General features: G+C 34.3%; 1 protein-coding gene across 5 annotated transcripts in view; it reads right to left on the bottom strand.

Annotated features, from left to right (window-relative positions):
* Positions 1-234: 234 nt before the first annotated feature.
* Gdap2 (ganglioside induced differentiation associated protein 2) overlaps positions 235-17,055 on the bottom strand; it is a 62,611-nt gene continuing 45,790 nt past the window's right edge. For 4 of the 5 annotated variants that reach the window (XM_076862820.1, XM_076862819.1, XM_076862822.1 and 1 more), the window contains 2 exons: positions 9,324-9,467; positions 4,487-5,470 (listed from right to left, as the gene is read on the bottom strand). In XM_076862820.1, coding sequence (XP_076718935.1) covers positions 5,423-5,470; positions 9,324-9,467 — 192 coding nt within the window. In that variant the 3' untranslated portion in view covers positions 4,487-5,422. Of the gene's footprint in view, positions 449-4,486; positions 5,471-9,323; positions 9,468-17,055 lie in introns of those variants that run through there. The other variant, XR_013091925.1, reaches the window with a different exon arrangement.

Below are 17,055 nucleotides of genomic sequence, written 5' to 3'. Positions count from 1 at the left end.
GAACTGGTACTGTAGTATTCAGTGCTATAACCATTTTAGGAGTGATGTGGCAAAACAAAACCATCCATCACATTTAATGAACACTCTTAAATTTGAAAAGTTTTTATAGTTTTGCCTATTTCTAATCTGCAAACTTGTTTTGGTTTTATACTTGTGCATTTATGCCTAGTTTATACCTACCTATGTTAATACACATAATTAAGGTAATAGATATAACAAACGGAAACGGAGGAGTTAAGAGATTTTTCCCTTTTATTAAAAGGGGATTACATTTACAAGTTTGAGAAACACTGCTCTTCGCTGCATTTCTTGTACACATAGTCCTCAGCAGGTCACTTTAACTTCCATTACTACCTCACTCTCAGGACTTGCAGGAGTACTCAAAGAAATGAGTGTGAAAGTGCCTGGCCTTCAGAAGGTATTAATATGATAGTTCTGTCTTCTTTCTCTGAAATGGGGAAAATAATATAGGAGTTAAAGGCTTTTACTCTAAGTGTGGGCTGGGGAGTATCAATTTTACCTGAGAGCTTGTTAGAAACCAAGAATCTTCAATTTAACAATCTCCCTAAGCTGACTTAATATCTGCACATTGAAGTTTTGAGGAGCACTAGTGTAGATTTCTATGGAGAATGTTGACAATAAAATTCAGTGTGTTCTGTACAACTCTTTAGGTTAACTTTGGTGACTAGAGAAAGGCCTAGTGTAAAGAGCCCAAACAGAATGTCCTTCCCTGGTTTCAGAATAAATAGTATTTTCACTATTGGCTCTTTTATTTATTTTTTTATTCTTTTTATTTTTTAGTTTTCGGCGGGCACAACATCTTTGTTTGTATGTGGTGCTGAGGATCGAACACAGGCTGCACGCATGCCAGGCGAGTGCGCTACCGCTTGAGCCACATCCCCAGCCCCACTATTGGCTCTTTTATAGGCTTTATTTGCATACAGTGGAGCTCTCTTTGAAAGGAATCTAATTTCAAATCTATTTAGACAAAATTTCTTTTTAAATACAAAGTGTTCATAAAAGCTTTCTGTATTTTGAATAAACAAACTTTAGGATCCTGACAATTAAGACATATTTAGGTTTCCTTTATCCAACAGCAATTCAAATAATTTATATATGTTAAGCTCTTAAATGTTTTAGCACATATGATATCTGGTCTAACAGAGTCGTGGCTCAGCTTATAACTATGTGCTTACATTAACAAAATATATTATAAAAAGTGTGATTGTGTATACAAAATATTAGCTTTACTGTTTGACAAAATATTATATCATATTCAGCAGTTATAATTTTGTTAGTGAAATTCACCTAAAGAATACTGTGATTTTGTTCCTGAATCCAGTGGCCCTATACATTTAAAACAAGATTCAAAGATGCTAGTCCTGCTAATGTAGAAAATACTTTTCATGAGAGCCACTAATGTCTAAACTAATCTGGATAATGTTTAGGAGTTAGTTTGGTAAGAATCAAAGCTTGAACTGTTTTATTTATTGCTCTATTTCTTCACATATTGACTACAGATGTCATATTCAAAGACTGTAAAGCAAAGAAGCTCATGTATACGTATGTGTATGCATATGTAAATATCTATGTTCAGGCCTACTAAGTGATCTTTATCATCTCTGGGTTTATAATATGATCCAGACTCTCGGTGTATTGTGGCTTGAATATTTGTGCCCTGCCCCATTGTCCCATTCATCTGTTGAAGCTCTAATTCCCAGTGATGGATCTGGAAGTAGGGCCTTTGGTATGCCATGGGGCAAAGCCCTCATAAATGGAATTAGTATCTTTAAAAGAAGAGATAGGCAAGTGATGATCTCTTTCTCTGCCACATAAAGGTACAGGAAGAAGACTATCTGCAAACCAGGATGAGGGCCCTCTTTGGGAGCTAAATTGAATGGTACTCTGACCCTAAGATTTCCTAACCTCCAAGTACATGTCTGTTGTTTAAGCCACCCAGTTTATGGTATTCACTCAAAGTGACAAAGACAAAGTAGAATCTCTTTTCTCCTGAAGGAGATCTCAGGTAATAACAAACCAAGAGTTAGTCATAAGCTATGAGGCTGCATTAGTGCGTGCAACTAAAACACTCTATTACCTATTGGTTATGATGATGACAAATTAAGAGAATTCCAATAGGAAGCTTACCTGACCCACTTCAATTTTAGAGGCATTTAGAGGTTATCTTATAGTTCTTTACATCTTTAATATAATTAATCCACTGTTCCTAGAACTATACTCTTCTTCTGTATCCTGTATTTCAAATTGTAATTTCTATTCATATATTAAGCAATTTCTATTCTGTAAACATATAAACAGACAATGTATTAGGGGAACACTATGTGATTTTTACCTCATGCTAAATACTACATTTTATTACTCTTCTATTAACTGTCGCAAGGTAAAGACTAAACTGTTACCTATAGTTCAAATTCATTAAACAATATCTAAGCAAATGAAAAAAAAAACAGGAAGAAACAGTCTATGTTTTTATACTAGAGTGATTAAATATATATATCCATCTTATTCCTTTAAGACTTCTGAAATTTGATTTAAAAAATCTATATGCAGAAGGGGGGAATAACTCAGTGGTAAAGCACACAGCACTTGTCTGTCATCCTTGAAGCTCTGGGTTTGATCCCCAGCACCATTAAAAAAAAAAAAAAATCTATATCCACTTTTTCCACCAAAAATACTCTATAAATACCTGTTGATTACTCTCAAAACACTATGGATTCCTTTGAAAAAGGAAATGTAATAAAGTATCAATAAAATAAGTTATATATTAAAGGAAAGAAAATCTTTAAAATCAGAATCAGTTGCCCATAAGAGTCTGATAAGGACTATGCTCAAGAGATCATTTTCAGATCCAGAAACTTGGATGTGGGTGAATTAAGAACTCAAATATATACTGAAGCAAGAAATATACTTGTTTCAAAAATTGTATTATGCCTTATAATTAATAAATTAGTATTTTGTAAGTTGTGTCTTCAGCAATTCAACTAGCTTTTGGCATGACCAAAGCATAATTGAACTAAGCTTTTGGTGGTAGTTTGGATTAACCTCAGATGCTAGTGGTCATCTCCACTCAGTCACCCCTTTTTCCTCAAAGATGTCCTAGAAAATGACATGTGTTGTCCAGGCTATACAACTTTTTGACAAAAGCATATACACACACACACACACACACACACACACACACACACAATGTTAATCATTTCAGTATCAAGGTCACTGTGTTTACCCTCTAGGAAATAATTTCATTATATATAAGTGTTATAATACTTTCGACAACTATAAAAGAATGAACTTGGTCCCATGAGACCATAATTCCACTGAGAAGAGGTGGCCCTTATGTTTCTTTAGTCATAATCATTAAATTATGAAATACTGTTGATACATATAGTCCCTTTATAGCTTAATATATCAACTACACTAGAATCTCAGCAGAGAATCTTGCATTGCTAAACACTAATACACTGGTATAAATAAAGCAAAGGAAAGTTCTTTCAGAATTACTGCCTACAAGAAATTGTATATATAAATTTGCTTCCTTTCAAATGGCAAATTAGCTGCAATCTGTACTATTTATAGCAACAATCATCTAGGCCAGTTGAGGTAGGTAAGTACAGATTTAAGAAAGAAAAGTTGGCATTTTTTATAGCTGCTTCCAGTGAAAAGGATACTTCAGATATATCCAATAGTTGACTATGGAATATAAAGTAAGAACTCCAGATTTTAAGGCTCAAGGGGTTAAAAGAATACTGTTGGAGAGGAAGCTTAACATCAGAATTCTGACTGCCTTTTTGGAGCTAATGACCTAGGGAACATTCTAGGAAGTCCTTAACATAAAGTATATATGAGGAACAAGTAGATTTGATGTCTGACACAAAGCAAATGTGTCCAGTACATGCAAAAGAATGTTTATCCAAGAAATGTGAAGCCCCTTGTTGTTTACATGGGAAAACACAGGATTGGAATAACATAAATATAGGGGATTTTCATATCATAATGAAGTGTGTTTCTGTTATCTCCACTGAAGTAAGTTTGGGCACAGGGGAATGGAATGTTTAGAAGCACTGATTCTGAACACATTGGAACAGATGGGTTCTACTTTGTCTTCTCTGAACTGCAAATATACATACATGATGGGGTGAGGGAGATGAAGTGGGTGGGTGTAGGAATCAAAAGGAGTATGAAGACACCCAGATGGAAATGAAAATGGTTTGACCTTAATTCAAGAAGAAATCCTTACAATGGCTAACAGATGTCTCCAATTAAGGTGCAGCACTGGGGAAGGAGAAGGCCAGAGGAAATTCTGGAAAAAGCAGGAAGGTGCTCATCAGGGCTGCACTAACTGTTCTTGCCTCCCATGAAAAAAAATATCATTCCACAGGTGATGAAGACAAGAGTGCCTTGTAGCATTTGCTCAAGTATATTTATTCCCATTTAAAAACTAGCTGAAGGCACCCCATCACACAAACTCCCTCAGACATTTTTCATCCAAAGTCTCCAAGTTCTTTCTAAATATTACCTTTTTCATACCTAGATGAGGGAGGTAGCATATCCTTTTACTAATAAGTTAAGGCACAAATAAAGTGCAACTCAAGAGACACTGAGCCAAACAAAATCCTTCATGACTCTGGAAGACAGCATGCTCCTGAGGGATGAGTGATGAAGTCGTGGGATATGCTCTTAAGACTGCTAGCAGGTGCACTCCTTTTGAATAAGATCAAATCATCTTTGATTGTCAGAAAAAGACTGAAGATATAGTCTTCTTGTTTCCCTACACTGTTAAAACAGTGGCAATGTTACTAAATTGTATGATCTTAAATCCTAGTCTCAACTTACGTAGTCAATTTGCAAGTCCTACATTTTGCTACTGATGTTTATGTTTTTCAGCAGACATATTTCTACATTTTTGGTCCCAGATAATTTTCTTACAACTATGTTATCTGTATAAAATATAATGGTATTATCAGCAGGATCTAAAGCAGACAATGCATCCAGTCAGCATACATTGGTTATATATATTTCAAGAAATATTTAAATACACAAAGGAAGCGTGCAATGTTTAAGAGAAGACATGAACATTGTTGGTGGCTTATGCAATGGAGAATCCGGTGTCCTTCAGGAAACTGAAGATACTCAAAGGTTGCTCCCCAATTCCTATTATCAACACTCTAAAAATGAACATTTCCATTTGATACAAATATACAAATTTAAAATGTGTGCAGTTCAGAATGACCTACCATTTTTAGATTGCTTATGTGCCAGAAATATAGTCAATAAAAAAATACCAGAGAGGTGGGGACAAAAGGCTCTCTGGATCTGTACAGCAAAAATGAATATCACTTTAATAGGTAGTGATTTGTGGAAGAAGTGACATCCTTGGAATCAAGAAGCACTAGAAGATGGCAGGTCACAAATCTGGTGATGGGGGGTAAGATGTGTAGTAAGGCCCATTTTCCTGTGGAAAGAAAAACAGACAAGAACAATAAGTAACAAGACCAATTTCACTGGAAATGTGAAAGAAAGGAAAGTATAGTCAACAAGGTAGGGTGTGTAAAATGTCTAGTACATGTCTGGCACTGAGCAGCCCTCAGCTGTTAGAGTAGTTTCAGGGCAGTGAGTCAGAGTTCGTGTAAAATAAATAGAAGCAATAAAATGATAATATGCTTTGACAATGTCACTTATTGAATATTCCATATGCGAGACATGGTTTTTCACTATCATTTTAAATTCCCATGTAATTCCATGCAGTAGGCAACATCCTCATTTCACACAAGAGGAAAATGATCACACATATCACATAATTCACCTAGTCACCTGCCAGTATCCAGCAAAACCTGGATCTAAACACAAATCTACTTGAATATAACATGCAGATTCTTTTCTGTTAGAATTTGTTGTCTCACTGTGTCCCAAATCTTAATACAGTTATGAAACAACAACAAAATTATCTCTGAGGAATGTAATAACTATAACTCTGGGCAGAAGTGAGTCTTCTTCATGACATACCCAAGTGGCAAAACTTATAACAATTATAGTTCTAAAGGAATTCATTTCCAGCTCAAAATGGAGAATTAAATGCCAGAACTTTAATGTCAAATGAAGAAAGCAACAAATCAGAGTAAGGAGAAAATGTTTGGCCCATACTTTGGCTGATTTTATCTTAATAAAAGCCAAGACAAGTTAATTTTATGGTAGGAGGATCCTAGATGAGATTTAATGAGACTTAAGTTTTCTCATTTTTAAGAAAGTTTCTTATTTTTAAGAAAAGTATTTCTTTGACAATGAACTTGTTTTCAAAAAAACATAAACAAAATGTTTGGCATTAATGTATACCAATAATTAGAAATGAACAATGAGAAGTAAAATGAAAATAGATTGCTTCATAGTATATTTACGTTATAATTATGGAATAGGAGTTGACACTGGTGCTATAACCAGGAAAACAAGTAGGGAAACTTATTTCTGATTATAAATATGCCAAGATATTAAAAAAATGGCTTAGATAGAAACACCCTAGGACTAGCTACATATCTAGAAACTTGAAATAAAACCTTTTTCATTTTAGCACTTCCTATCAAGATCTGTCAGTAGCCAATCCTGATTCTTCAATATACATGGAAGCTATGACAAAGAAACATTCCCTGAAGAGAGAAATCTTTTCTGAAGTTCATCTGAAAAGAAATAATTTACTGATTGACTTTAAAAGTTCTCCATCCTATTCTACCCCCATACTTCCTTAGGTTTCTCATATCCATGCTGAACTGCTGTAAATTAAGAAGGTCAACTTTATATGTAAGGCCACAAATTAGGACTCACATTAATCTCACAAGGGACTGTGAAACAATCAAATATTTTTTCTATTTCTGGAAATAATCATAGAAATTTTTAAAAAATTGTTGCCAGGTAAGATTGTATACTCTCTGACTGTATTTATAAAATTACTGACTAGCCCCTTTTCTGAAGTGGCTTCAGTATCATTTTTACCTAGATAAAAATTACCTTTTAAATACCCTGAAAGGTCTCTTTCAATCCTACAGAATTTATGTCACTCTTCAAAGTCATAAAAGTCCCAGACCGGGGATTTTTCTAAAAAAATGAAGTCATCCACCACGACTTCATTGCTTCACCCAAAAATAAACCTACTATGTGCAAGGCACAATTGAACATGGTAATAAAATAAATTGACTCCATACTTGTTTCTTTTCTTCAGTCCTATTTTTAATTCTTCCCATGCACTAAAGGAACATGTTTCCTTACAAGTCAACATCCAACCACCTTCTGGTATCTCATCTCTATGTCCCACAGGGCACATCAAACCTAATGTGTTATAGAATAACATACTGCCTGTCCCTTCCACCCAGTCTCCCAATGCTTTTCCTTCATATTGATTCTCTGGGGTAATGGCAGCACCACACATCAAGTCTCCTAAAGCATTTACTTTCTGCTTCATCTGTAGTGACTACTTACTTACCAAATCCTGCAGATTTTATTTCCTAGTGTCTATTTCTAAATATTTCTAAAATATTTGAATCTCCTCTGACTATATTTATAAAATTACTGACTGGTTCCTCTTCTGAAGTGGCTTCAGTATCAAATGCATCTTACCACAGTCACTACCACTGCCTTTACTCTAGTTTTATTTTTCCTCTGGCTTCACTAATAGACTCAAATCTCCTTGCCTATCTCCCTCTCGATTCATTCTCTCTACTGTTTCTGTACTTATCTTTCTAAACAGGAATGCAACAGCAGTTTTTCTTTGCAGAACACTCTCCACTGACTAAGCCAAGACCTGCAACATAATGTGTAAAGTTCCAGGATCTAGTGATCTGCCTGCTGTTTCCTCATCATCTCCTGATGCCCTGTTTGGCTTCTTCCCCATTTTATGCATCTCTCTGGCTTCGATATACATATGACCTAATAAGTCAATTAATAGTTTGGAGATTATTATATTTAATTTTAATTAATTATATTATATCTGTATTACATATACCAAAAAATAACAAGAAAGCTAAACAAACATCCAAAACAAACCAGAAAAACACCAAATCTGAATGTGGTGGAGTTTTAACTAATATTTAATAAAAGCTTACTTTACAGACCCTTAAGAATAAAAAAAATGTTTAGGCCTTAAATAAACAGTCCTTAAGGTTTTCTAACCAATTACTCAACTTATATATTTTTACCCCAGAAAATAAATTATAAATACAGACACTAGCTTTGAATTGTCTTTCCAACTTGTTGGTATTAAAATGTTCCTTGGTGCCTTCATATTTATTGTGATTAAGAACACTGAGTGCAGTTCAAAGCATAACAATAAGGCCACTTTTCACTCCAACAATCCGCAGTCAATAAAAAGTGATAGTTTTTTTTTCCTACCATATATTCAACAATCTTTGTATTTATGATCCAGCTGTTCCAATTACAAATTCTCTCTTTGCAACAGCCAAACATGAAATTTTATTAGCTATTAGAACATATTAAACACTCTGCTCTTCACATAAGGGGAACAGAAATCACAGCTGAAGTTAGAGAAATGTTGGATAGAAAATGTGTTACAGGATTTTTATTTGACTATATGCATGTTATACAATAATTAGGGGAGAATAATTCATTTCAAACTTAAAAACTATCAAATACATTCTTTGGTTCATGTATAAAGAAATGTAATCAGCAATAGTTAAACAATGAGCTTGCTGAGCTTCTGGCCAAGCATGTTATTATTTTTTTTTTTTTAATTACTGAGGTGATCTTGTGAATTGATACAATGGAATAGAATTTTGGTGAAATTCAAGAGTAGCCCTTTAGTGGTTGAGTAAGAGATCTATAAATGTACCTATAAATAATGGCAATATAATTGGTTGATGCTCTTAAAAACATTACACCAAGTGTAGGAAAATAAAAGTTTTAGCAAGGGTAAAGACTATTAAGATAGGCTGATTATATTATTGCTGAAAGTGGACAAAACTAATTCTGACTGGTTATATAGCTGAAAAGTCATTCAATCTAAAGAAAATTAGGCAGAGGTACTTGTCTCAAATGTGGTAGAAAACTGACAAAAGTACCAAGGGGTGCTTCAAAATCAGAGCAGAAAAATCTCACATTGAAATGTTTATCTGGAAAAAAAACCCTCTTGGGACAAAGACTTTTCCTCAAATTATTGTAGGAAAAGAATATTAGTAATATTATCAAGCTTATTAAAACACACTATGCTACATCAGTATCTTCTAATGGTAGAATGTTGTGATCACAGAAACAGCTGCATAGATATTTACTATACTACACAAAGAATGAGATTGAGAGGTACTTACCCTGGCATCATATTCAAGGACAAAGGGAGGAAAGTCAATTTGTTCCGGTGATATGGCAGAAAATAGCTGGTGTAGGCTGTCCACATGGTGGATTTTATCCTTCAGTCCTGAGACAGAAAAGGTGGTGAAAAACCATGTTGATACCTGATTAACAGAAGAGAAAAATATTTTAAGCTAATAGCCATAAAACCCATAAAACATGATTTTGAAAATTTATACTAGATAAAAACTATATTTCAAAATCTAGTAACTGGCATTTTCCAAAGTGCAGTTTGTAATTCATCAGTGTGATATGCAATCACTTTAAAAGATTATGAACAACACTAGAAACAGAAGAAAGTAGAATAACAATTACTATGGACTGAAGTAAGGATAAGTTTTATTTCCATAACTTTTTGTTTCATTATATGTATATACACTCCTGTGTGTGTAGTATGCTTCTTCTGTGGATGGCTGTCAAATCCACTGCATTATTTGCAATCACTGGTGCTCTGGTACTCTGAAAATGGTTAATATCTCCAAATCTCACAAACCCCTTTTATATCTCCAAATGAGACTGAAAAGGAAACTTTTGTCAATATTTTAGGACAAATATATTTTTGGTTGACACTTGACATGTGGTCTCTTTCTTGAAGTAAATTAAAGTGAATCACCTGGAGAAGCAGAGCCACTTTGTTCATTTCACTGTACAATATATAAGTCTACATATGCTCCCCAAAAAGGAAAAATAAAGCGGGGTGGGGGGGAGACTTCTGCTAGCAAGGACTGACTTAAGGTACATGATAGCTAGAACTTAACACCTACTCTTGGTTACCTATTTAAATCAGCAATCATAAATTAGCTCACATTTACTAACAGGTAACACAACAGTACTATGAGGTAGGTGATATAGTTGCTACCCCCATTTTATTAAGAAGTTGGTAACATGCATATGAACTTTCAGGGTACTGGAAAAACATACCGTGAATAGGTAGAAACTGGGTACATTATAAATACATGTCACTTTGGGTGCTTACCACGGATGCCAATCATTTGGTTCATTTCTTTTTAGCACTCTATATATTCTTCAGTGGTTGTTCCCAAAGCTTTTACATATCCCAGGCCCCTGACATGACATATGTCTTCATACTTACTTGAAAGAAGAGGCATAGAATAACAGAGAAAACACTAAACCTAGTTATTGCTATCAGAATCCTATTCGAACTTCCGAATCAGTACAAATCTCATCCTACCATTATTTCTCCCTTACCAATCCAAAGAGATTTTCCCTCGGCTATAATCATTTCTATAATCTCCTTGGTACCTAGCAGATGATCCTAGAAGGATAGTTTTATGAGGTACAGAAAGAGCCATGAGTTCACAAGTATTTGTTAAAGAACGAATGAAGATAAGGTCTATTTTACAGTGGTGTCTATGGCCTAGGTCACTTTTCTACATCAGATATACCATCAATGATTGATAAAGGGCTTCAAATACTAGCAGTATCCTCTGTACTCTCTCCCCTCCCATTTTACCAAGTTTATTTGAAGGGAGGCAATGGGCAGGTGCTAAGGGAAGTATTTGGCTTCACCAGAACCAAGTGAGTTTAACAAGTCACTGAATAGCATGCCAAAATCAGTTTGTTTTAACACATCTATTATATACTTTATTGCTATAATTTTTTTTTCAGATTAGATGAGTTGAAAATTCCAGATTAGGAGCTTCATAATTCATCACAGAAGACACTATGGCGAGTTTTGAGATTCTAGAAAGAGCAAGAAAATCAAAGATCATAGGGGTAGAACAGGGAAGAAACCTCAAGGATGTGTTAGGAGGTACTGTTGTGCAAGGAGATAAACATCCACAGGTGTGTCCTAAGAACTGACCTGGGGTTGTATGTGACAGGATAACTCACATGTCTTTTCCTTTAAAGAGAGCTAAGATTCTAATAGAGCAGCTAGATCATTAATAACTAACAATCTAACAATCTAATCTTAACTACCTAAGGCAAAGCTTGTTACATGTGATGAATGGTCCAAAGGAAACATGTGAATACCTATTATATGCAAATACCTCTGCTATTTGGAAAAGATCTAAAATTATGGAGCTAAGAAGCTGTGCAGGGAATTTCTGTGTCACGGTTTCTTACCTTGGGATATTTTTACATGCTTTTCATTTAGCCCTTGATACTTTTTCCTTCAATTCTTTGCCTGGCTAATTGTCCTTGAGAATTCATAACAAAATTTGTCTCCATGAGGAAGCTTTCTTTGACCACCCTCTATCCAAAGCTGGCAAGGAATCTTCGTTCTAAGTGTCCTGACAAAGCTGTTTTTATTCATATTACTGTGTAATGAACACTTTGTATTGTATTAGCTAATCTCTAAATAGACTGTAAGCGTCCCAATATGGGAACTGCCTTATTCAATGTCATATTCCTATATACTCGTAATAGCTAATACACAACATCAAAGGAATTTAGTGTTTTTTTAAATCAAAGAATAGATTTATAGGAGTCTCTGGCCTTACTATTTAGGAATGCTATAATGTTCCTTCATTTTACAACAAGAGTAAATTACACTTTAGTCTGGGCTTAGTTTCTCCATCTATAAAATGAAGAAGTTCCACATAGTGATTTTTAAGGTCTCCCTCAAGTAATACAATTCTTTAAGAGGACTCTTACATATTTAAAAAACAACAACAACACTATACTGATATGGTGGGGTGGTGGTGGTGGAAGAGAGAGAGAGATTGGGTTGGGGAAGAACAGACAATGCTCTTAGGAATACAGTTTTTGAAAGAGGAACAATTCTCCCTGACATTTTCTCCCATTACATCTTTTACATACTCCAGGTATTGGTAGGAGAAAATTTCTCAAAAATATAAGTGGAAAGTTAGTTAAAAGTTTTCAGGGAGACCCAATAGCATTGTCTTTACCTTTTTTTAGTTTTTGAGTTTTATACAGCTTAACTTTAAATTTTCAGTATGTTTATAATGTAAACTAACAGACATTAATTTAAGTAAACTTTCACTACTTAGTATCTACTACTTTAAAAGTCAAGAAAACTTAAAATTTGGGAAAGGATTATTGATATATTTTGTGAGTTCTATAGATTCTTTCACTCAACTATTCAAAAATGCAAAACCAAAAATGCAGGATCACAAAACAATCAATATAAGCTATGAAAAGACAGTACACATGTGTGTCCTCAGATAATCTGCTAAGGCCAGAATCAATGGTGGGTTTAAATTCTATTAGTAAACTACAAAGAAGAAAAAGAGGAGTGATTTATACAAGCTGTCAATTTAATATCTCTTAGGGTGGAGTGGCCTAGAAAAGATCTGAACTATATGGAAATCATAATAGTGTGATTTGATGGTTTTATTATCTATTAATTTCATCTCCTAATTGCAAACACTCCATTTGTAGCTTTGATTTACTATAAAATAATGGTGGGTCTTATTACACATGGGTCTTATTCTCTCATTTTCTCCATTTCCCAAATTATTTATCTATCCCTATATCCATCTATCAATTCATCTTATTTTTCTGCTATATTTCCAAGTATAAACTGCAGATATCAGCAAACTTTCCCCAAATACAGTACTTATGTCTTTAATTACAGTTTAATATTGTTAAGTTTCTTTGCTATAAATTTTCAGTCAATGAAATGAAAAGTGTACTTTTGCTGTCAAGCAGATATACAAGACTCTATAAACAAAACTCCTATTAAGGTCAAAAACATTGTCCTCACCCCAGAAAGTTCCATCATGGCCCTTTTCTTCATTCTCCATACCCTAGAAGTAAACCCATGATTTTTTTTTTTTCTACCACAGATTAGTTTTGTCTGCTTTAGAACCTCAAGCATGAATGGAATCACACAGCTTGACTATTACATAACATTTCTTTAAGTTTATATAAGATATAAGATTCATCCATACTGTTGTGTGTTATCAGTAGTAAATGTTTTTTTATTGCTAAGTAATTTTCCATTACAAGAATATATCAGAGTTTAATTATTCATGATCCTATTTACAAACACTAAAGTTGTTTCTAGACTTTGAGTATTATAAAAAAGCTGCTATAAACATTGCTGTAGAAGTTTTTTGTGGGTATAGGTTTGCATTTCACCTGGGCATGTACCTAGCACTGAAATTGTCAGGGGATAGACTGGGTATATGATTTGTTCATAAGAAACTGCCATAGTTTTCTGTGCAGTGGTTGCACAAATTTCTCACTTCCACTTGTGATACAGGGAATTCCAGCTGCTCTAAGACACTGGCAATGTTTGGTATTGTCAACTCTTAATTTTAGCCATTCTGGTGGCAGTGTAGTGGCATTTTATTGTAGTTTTACTGAGATACAACTGCAATGTACAATTTAAGTTTTGACAAACACATACAACCCCCCACTCCCATGAAACCATTATTATGACTAATAAAATGAACATATCCATCATTCCCAAATATATGGAAACATACAGTATGTACTCCGTTTTGGTCTGGCTTCTTTTACTAAGCACATTTCTGAGATTCATCTATGTTGTTGTACATATCAAGTTTGTGGTTTTTATTGCTGAGTACTATTCTAGTGTATAGATATACCAGACTTTGGTTATAAATTCTTCCAGTGAAGGGCATTTGAGTTGTTATAGTTTTCACTATCACAAATGAAGATGTTGTTAAGTATTTGTGTATAGTTAGTTCTTATATGAATGTTTTCACTTGGCTTGGGTAAATGCCTAGAAGTGGGATGGCTGTATCACATAGTAGACGATGTTTTAATTCTTAAAACAGACTTCCAAGTTGTTTGCCAAAGTAACCTATAGCATTTTAAATTTTGATCAGCACTGTGAGAGTGTAATAATAGGAGTGTAATGATACCTCAATGGAGTTTAATTTGTATTTCTTAATGACTAATTAGGTTGAACATGTGCTTATGTGCCTATATGAATATCATATTTGGTGAAGTATTTATACAATCTTTGCCTATTTCTAAACTGAGTTTTTTCCTAATTATTTTTTTTAAGTTTCATTTTTTTTCCATATTTTTATTGGGTCAATATAGTTGTAAATAATGGTGGGATTTGCTGTTATATATTCATACATGCACGCAACATAACAATATAATTTGGCCAATCATTCCCCAGCATTTCCCCTTTATCTCCCCTTCTCTCTTTCCTCTATTCTACTGTGATCTTCCTTTGATTTTCATGAACCACTCCCTTACCTTTTTTTTTCTTCTCTAGCTTCCACAAATGAGAGAGAACATATGACCCTTGACCTTCCAAGCTCTCACTTAACATAATATTTTCAAGTTCTACCCATTTTCCTGCAAATTACCAGTTAATCTGTTGATAGACACCTAGACTGATTCCATAGTTTGACTATTCTCATTTTTCTTTATGGCTGAATAAAACTTAATATATATACCACACTTTACCAGTTAATCTGTTGATAGACACCTAGCCTGATTCCATAGTTTGACTAACGTAAATTATGCTGTTATAAACATGGGTATGCGTGTATTACTCTAGTATAATGGCTTTAATTCTTTAGGATACATACCAAGGAGAATACAGTTGGGTTGTATAGTGGTTCCATTCCTAGATTTTTGAGGAACCTCCATATTGATTCCCATAGTGTTTGCACCAATTTACAGCCTTACCAACAATGTATGTGTTCCTTTTTCTCCACATTGTCTTCCTAATTACTGGTTGTGAGACTTCTTTATGTCTTAGATACAATCCTTATCAGGTATATGATGTACGCTGATTTTTCCTCTTAGGCTGCAACTTGTCTTTTTATTCTCCGAACAGTGTTTATTAGAGGGCAAACACCCAGTTCTTTTTTTTTTTTTTTTTAATGGATTATGTTTTTGGTATTATACTTAAGAAATATTTGCCTAACTCAAGGTCACAAAGATTTTCCTTCTATAATTTCTTCTGCAATTTAAAGTTTAAAATTTTATAGTTAGGTCTTTCTTTATTCTGTTCCATTGATTTGTCTATTTTTGTGCATTGTATCACCATCTCATGTACTGTAGCTACAGAATAAGCTTTCAAAGCAGGTAGTGTTAGTTCTCTAACTTTGTGTTTCTTTTCCAAATGGCTGACTACCTTAAATTCCTAGCCTTTTCCCATTAATTTCAGAGTTAATTGGTCAATTTCTACCAATATACTTACTTAAATTTTGGTTGGGATTGGAACTAGATTTATATATTTATCAAGAAATAATAATATTAAGTTTTCAAATTCACAAATACAGTACAGGTTTTCATTTATTTAGGACTGCAGTTTCTCCATTGGTGTTCTATAGCATATAAAACTATACAGAATGTAAGTCTTTTACATTGTCAAATTTATCTCTATGTACTTACTTAATATTTTATCCTCATATAAATGATATGTTTTTTAAATTTCAATTTGATCATCAGTTGCTAATATATACATTTTATTTGTGTGCTGAGGATTGAACCTAGGGGCACTTAACCACTGAGAAAAATCCCCAATCCTTTTTTATTTTGAGACAGTGACTCACTAAGATGCTTAGGGACTTAAAAAATTGCTACTTTGAACATTATTTAGTATATCATGTTCCCTCATGTGATACCTACATGAAGGCCTAGATGAAGGCACCTAACAAGCAGTTCAATGCACAGATCTAGAGCCTAGAAATGATGATAACAGCTAACTTTATTGAGGGATCATGATATGCTAAGTAATGTTCAAAGCATTTTACATGTAATAACTCACTTCATTTTCCCAATGACTTATGACCCTATTATTACCTCCATTTCATAGAGGATGAAAGTAAAACACAGAAAGATTACACTATGTGCCTAAGATGATAAACTGGTAGTTGGTAGAGCAAGGATTAGAACTCAAGTCATCTCAAACCATGTTTCTAAACATTAGAAACATGTAATTGGGGATTGCATATAATTTGAAGGGTTTCTGAAAACACAGAGATGAAAAAAAGATACAGAATGAAAGGTGAGGGCAGAGGACTTGGGAACATTAGCGTTCAAAGGATGAGTAGAGAATGAAGGTCCACAAAAGTGACTGAGAAGGAGCAGCTCGAAGCAGGGAGAACCAGGTGAGGTAAGTTTCAAAGAAGCCAAGATAAAATGTTTCACAGAAGAAGTGATCAGCCGTTTAAGGCTGTAGGGAAAGCAGGTTACATTAAGACAGAAAAGCATTTACTGGATATAGTAACACTGATTATCAGTGATTTTTGTGTGAACAGCTTTAGCTGGCACAATGGGATCAGAACAGATCAGAGTAATTTAAAGTGTATGAAAAATAGAGATGGTGACTACAAACCATAGATTAACTAACAAATTCTGGCTGTCAAGGGGAACAGACTAACAGATGCTGTGGCATGTTTAAGAGTTGGTGATTTAGATCTGGCAAAATGAAAGAGGAGAAAGATGCTAATTGCTGAAGAGATATTCCCAAAGAAATGGAAATAAACACTCTGTAGTTAAGAGTGTAGAGGCTGGGCACGGTGGCACATGCCTGTAATCCCAGCGGCTCTGGGATGCTGAGGCAGTGAGATTGGAAGTTCAAAGCCAGACTCAGCAACAGTGAGGCGCTAAGCAGCTCAGCATGACCCTGTCTCTAATAAAAATACAAAATAGGGCTGGGGATGCGGCTCAGTGATTGAGTACAACGACAACAACAACAACAAAAGAGTGTATGCTCTTAGATTAAAATGCCTAGATTCAAATTCAGCCAGTAGTTGCTACTACTCA

This window comes from Callospermophilus lateralis, chromosome 7 (genome assembly GCF_048772815.1).
Source record: "Callospermophilus lateralis isolate mCalLat2 chromosome 7, mCalLat2.hap1, whole genome shotgun sequence".
NCBI lineage: Eukaryota > Metazoa > Chordata > Mammalia > Rodentia > Sciuridae > Callospermophilus > Callospermophilus lateralis.
Note: the sequence above shows the minus strand (reverse complement) of the source record. Positions and strands in the feature narration are given on the sequence as shown.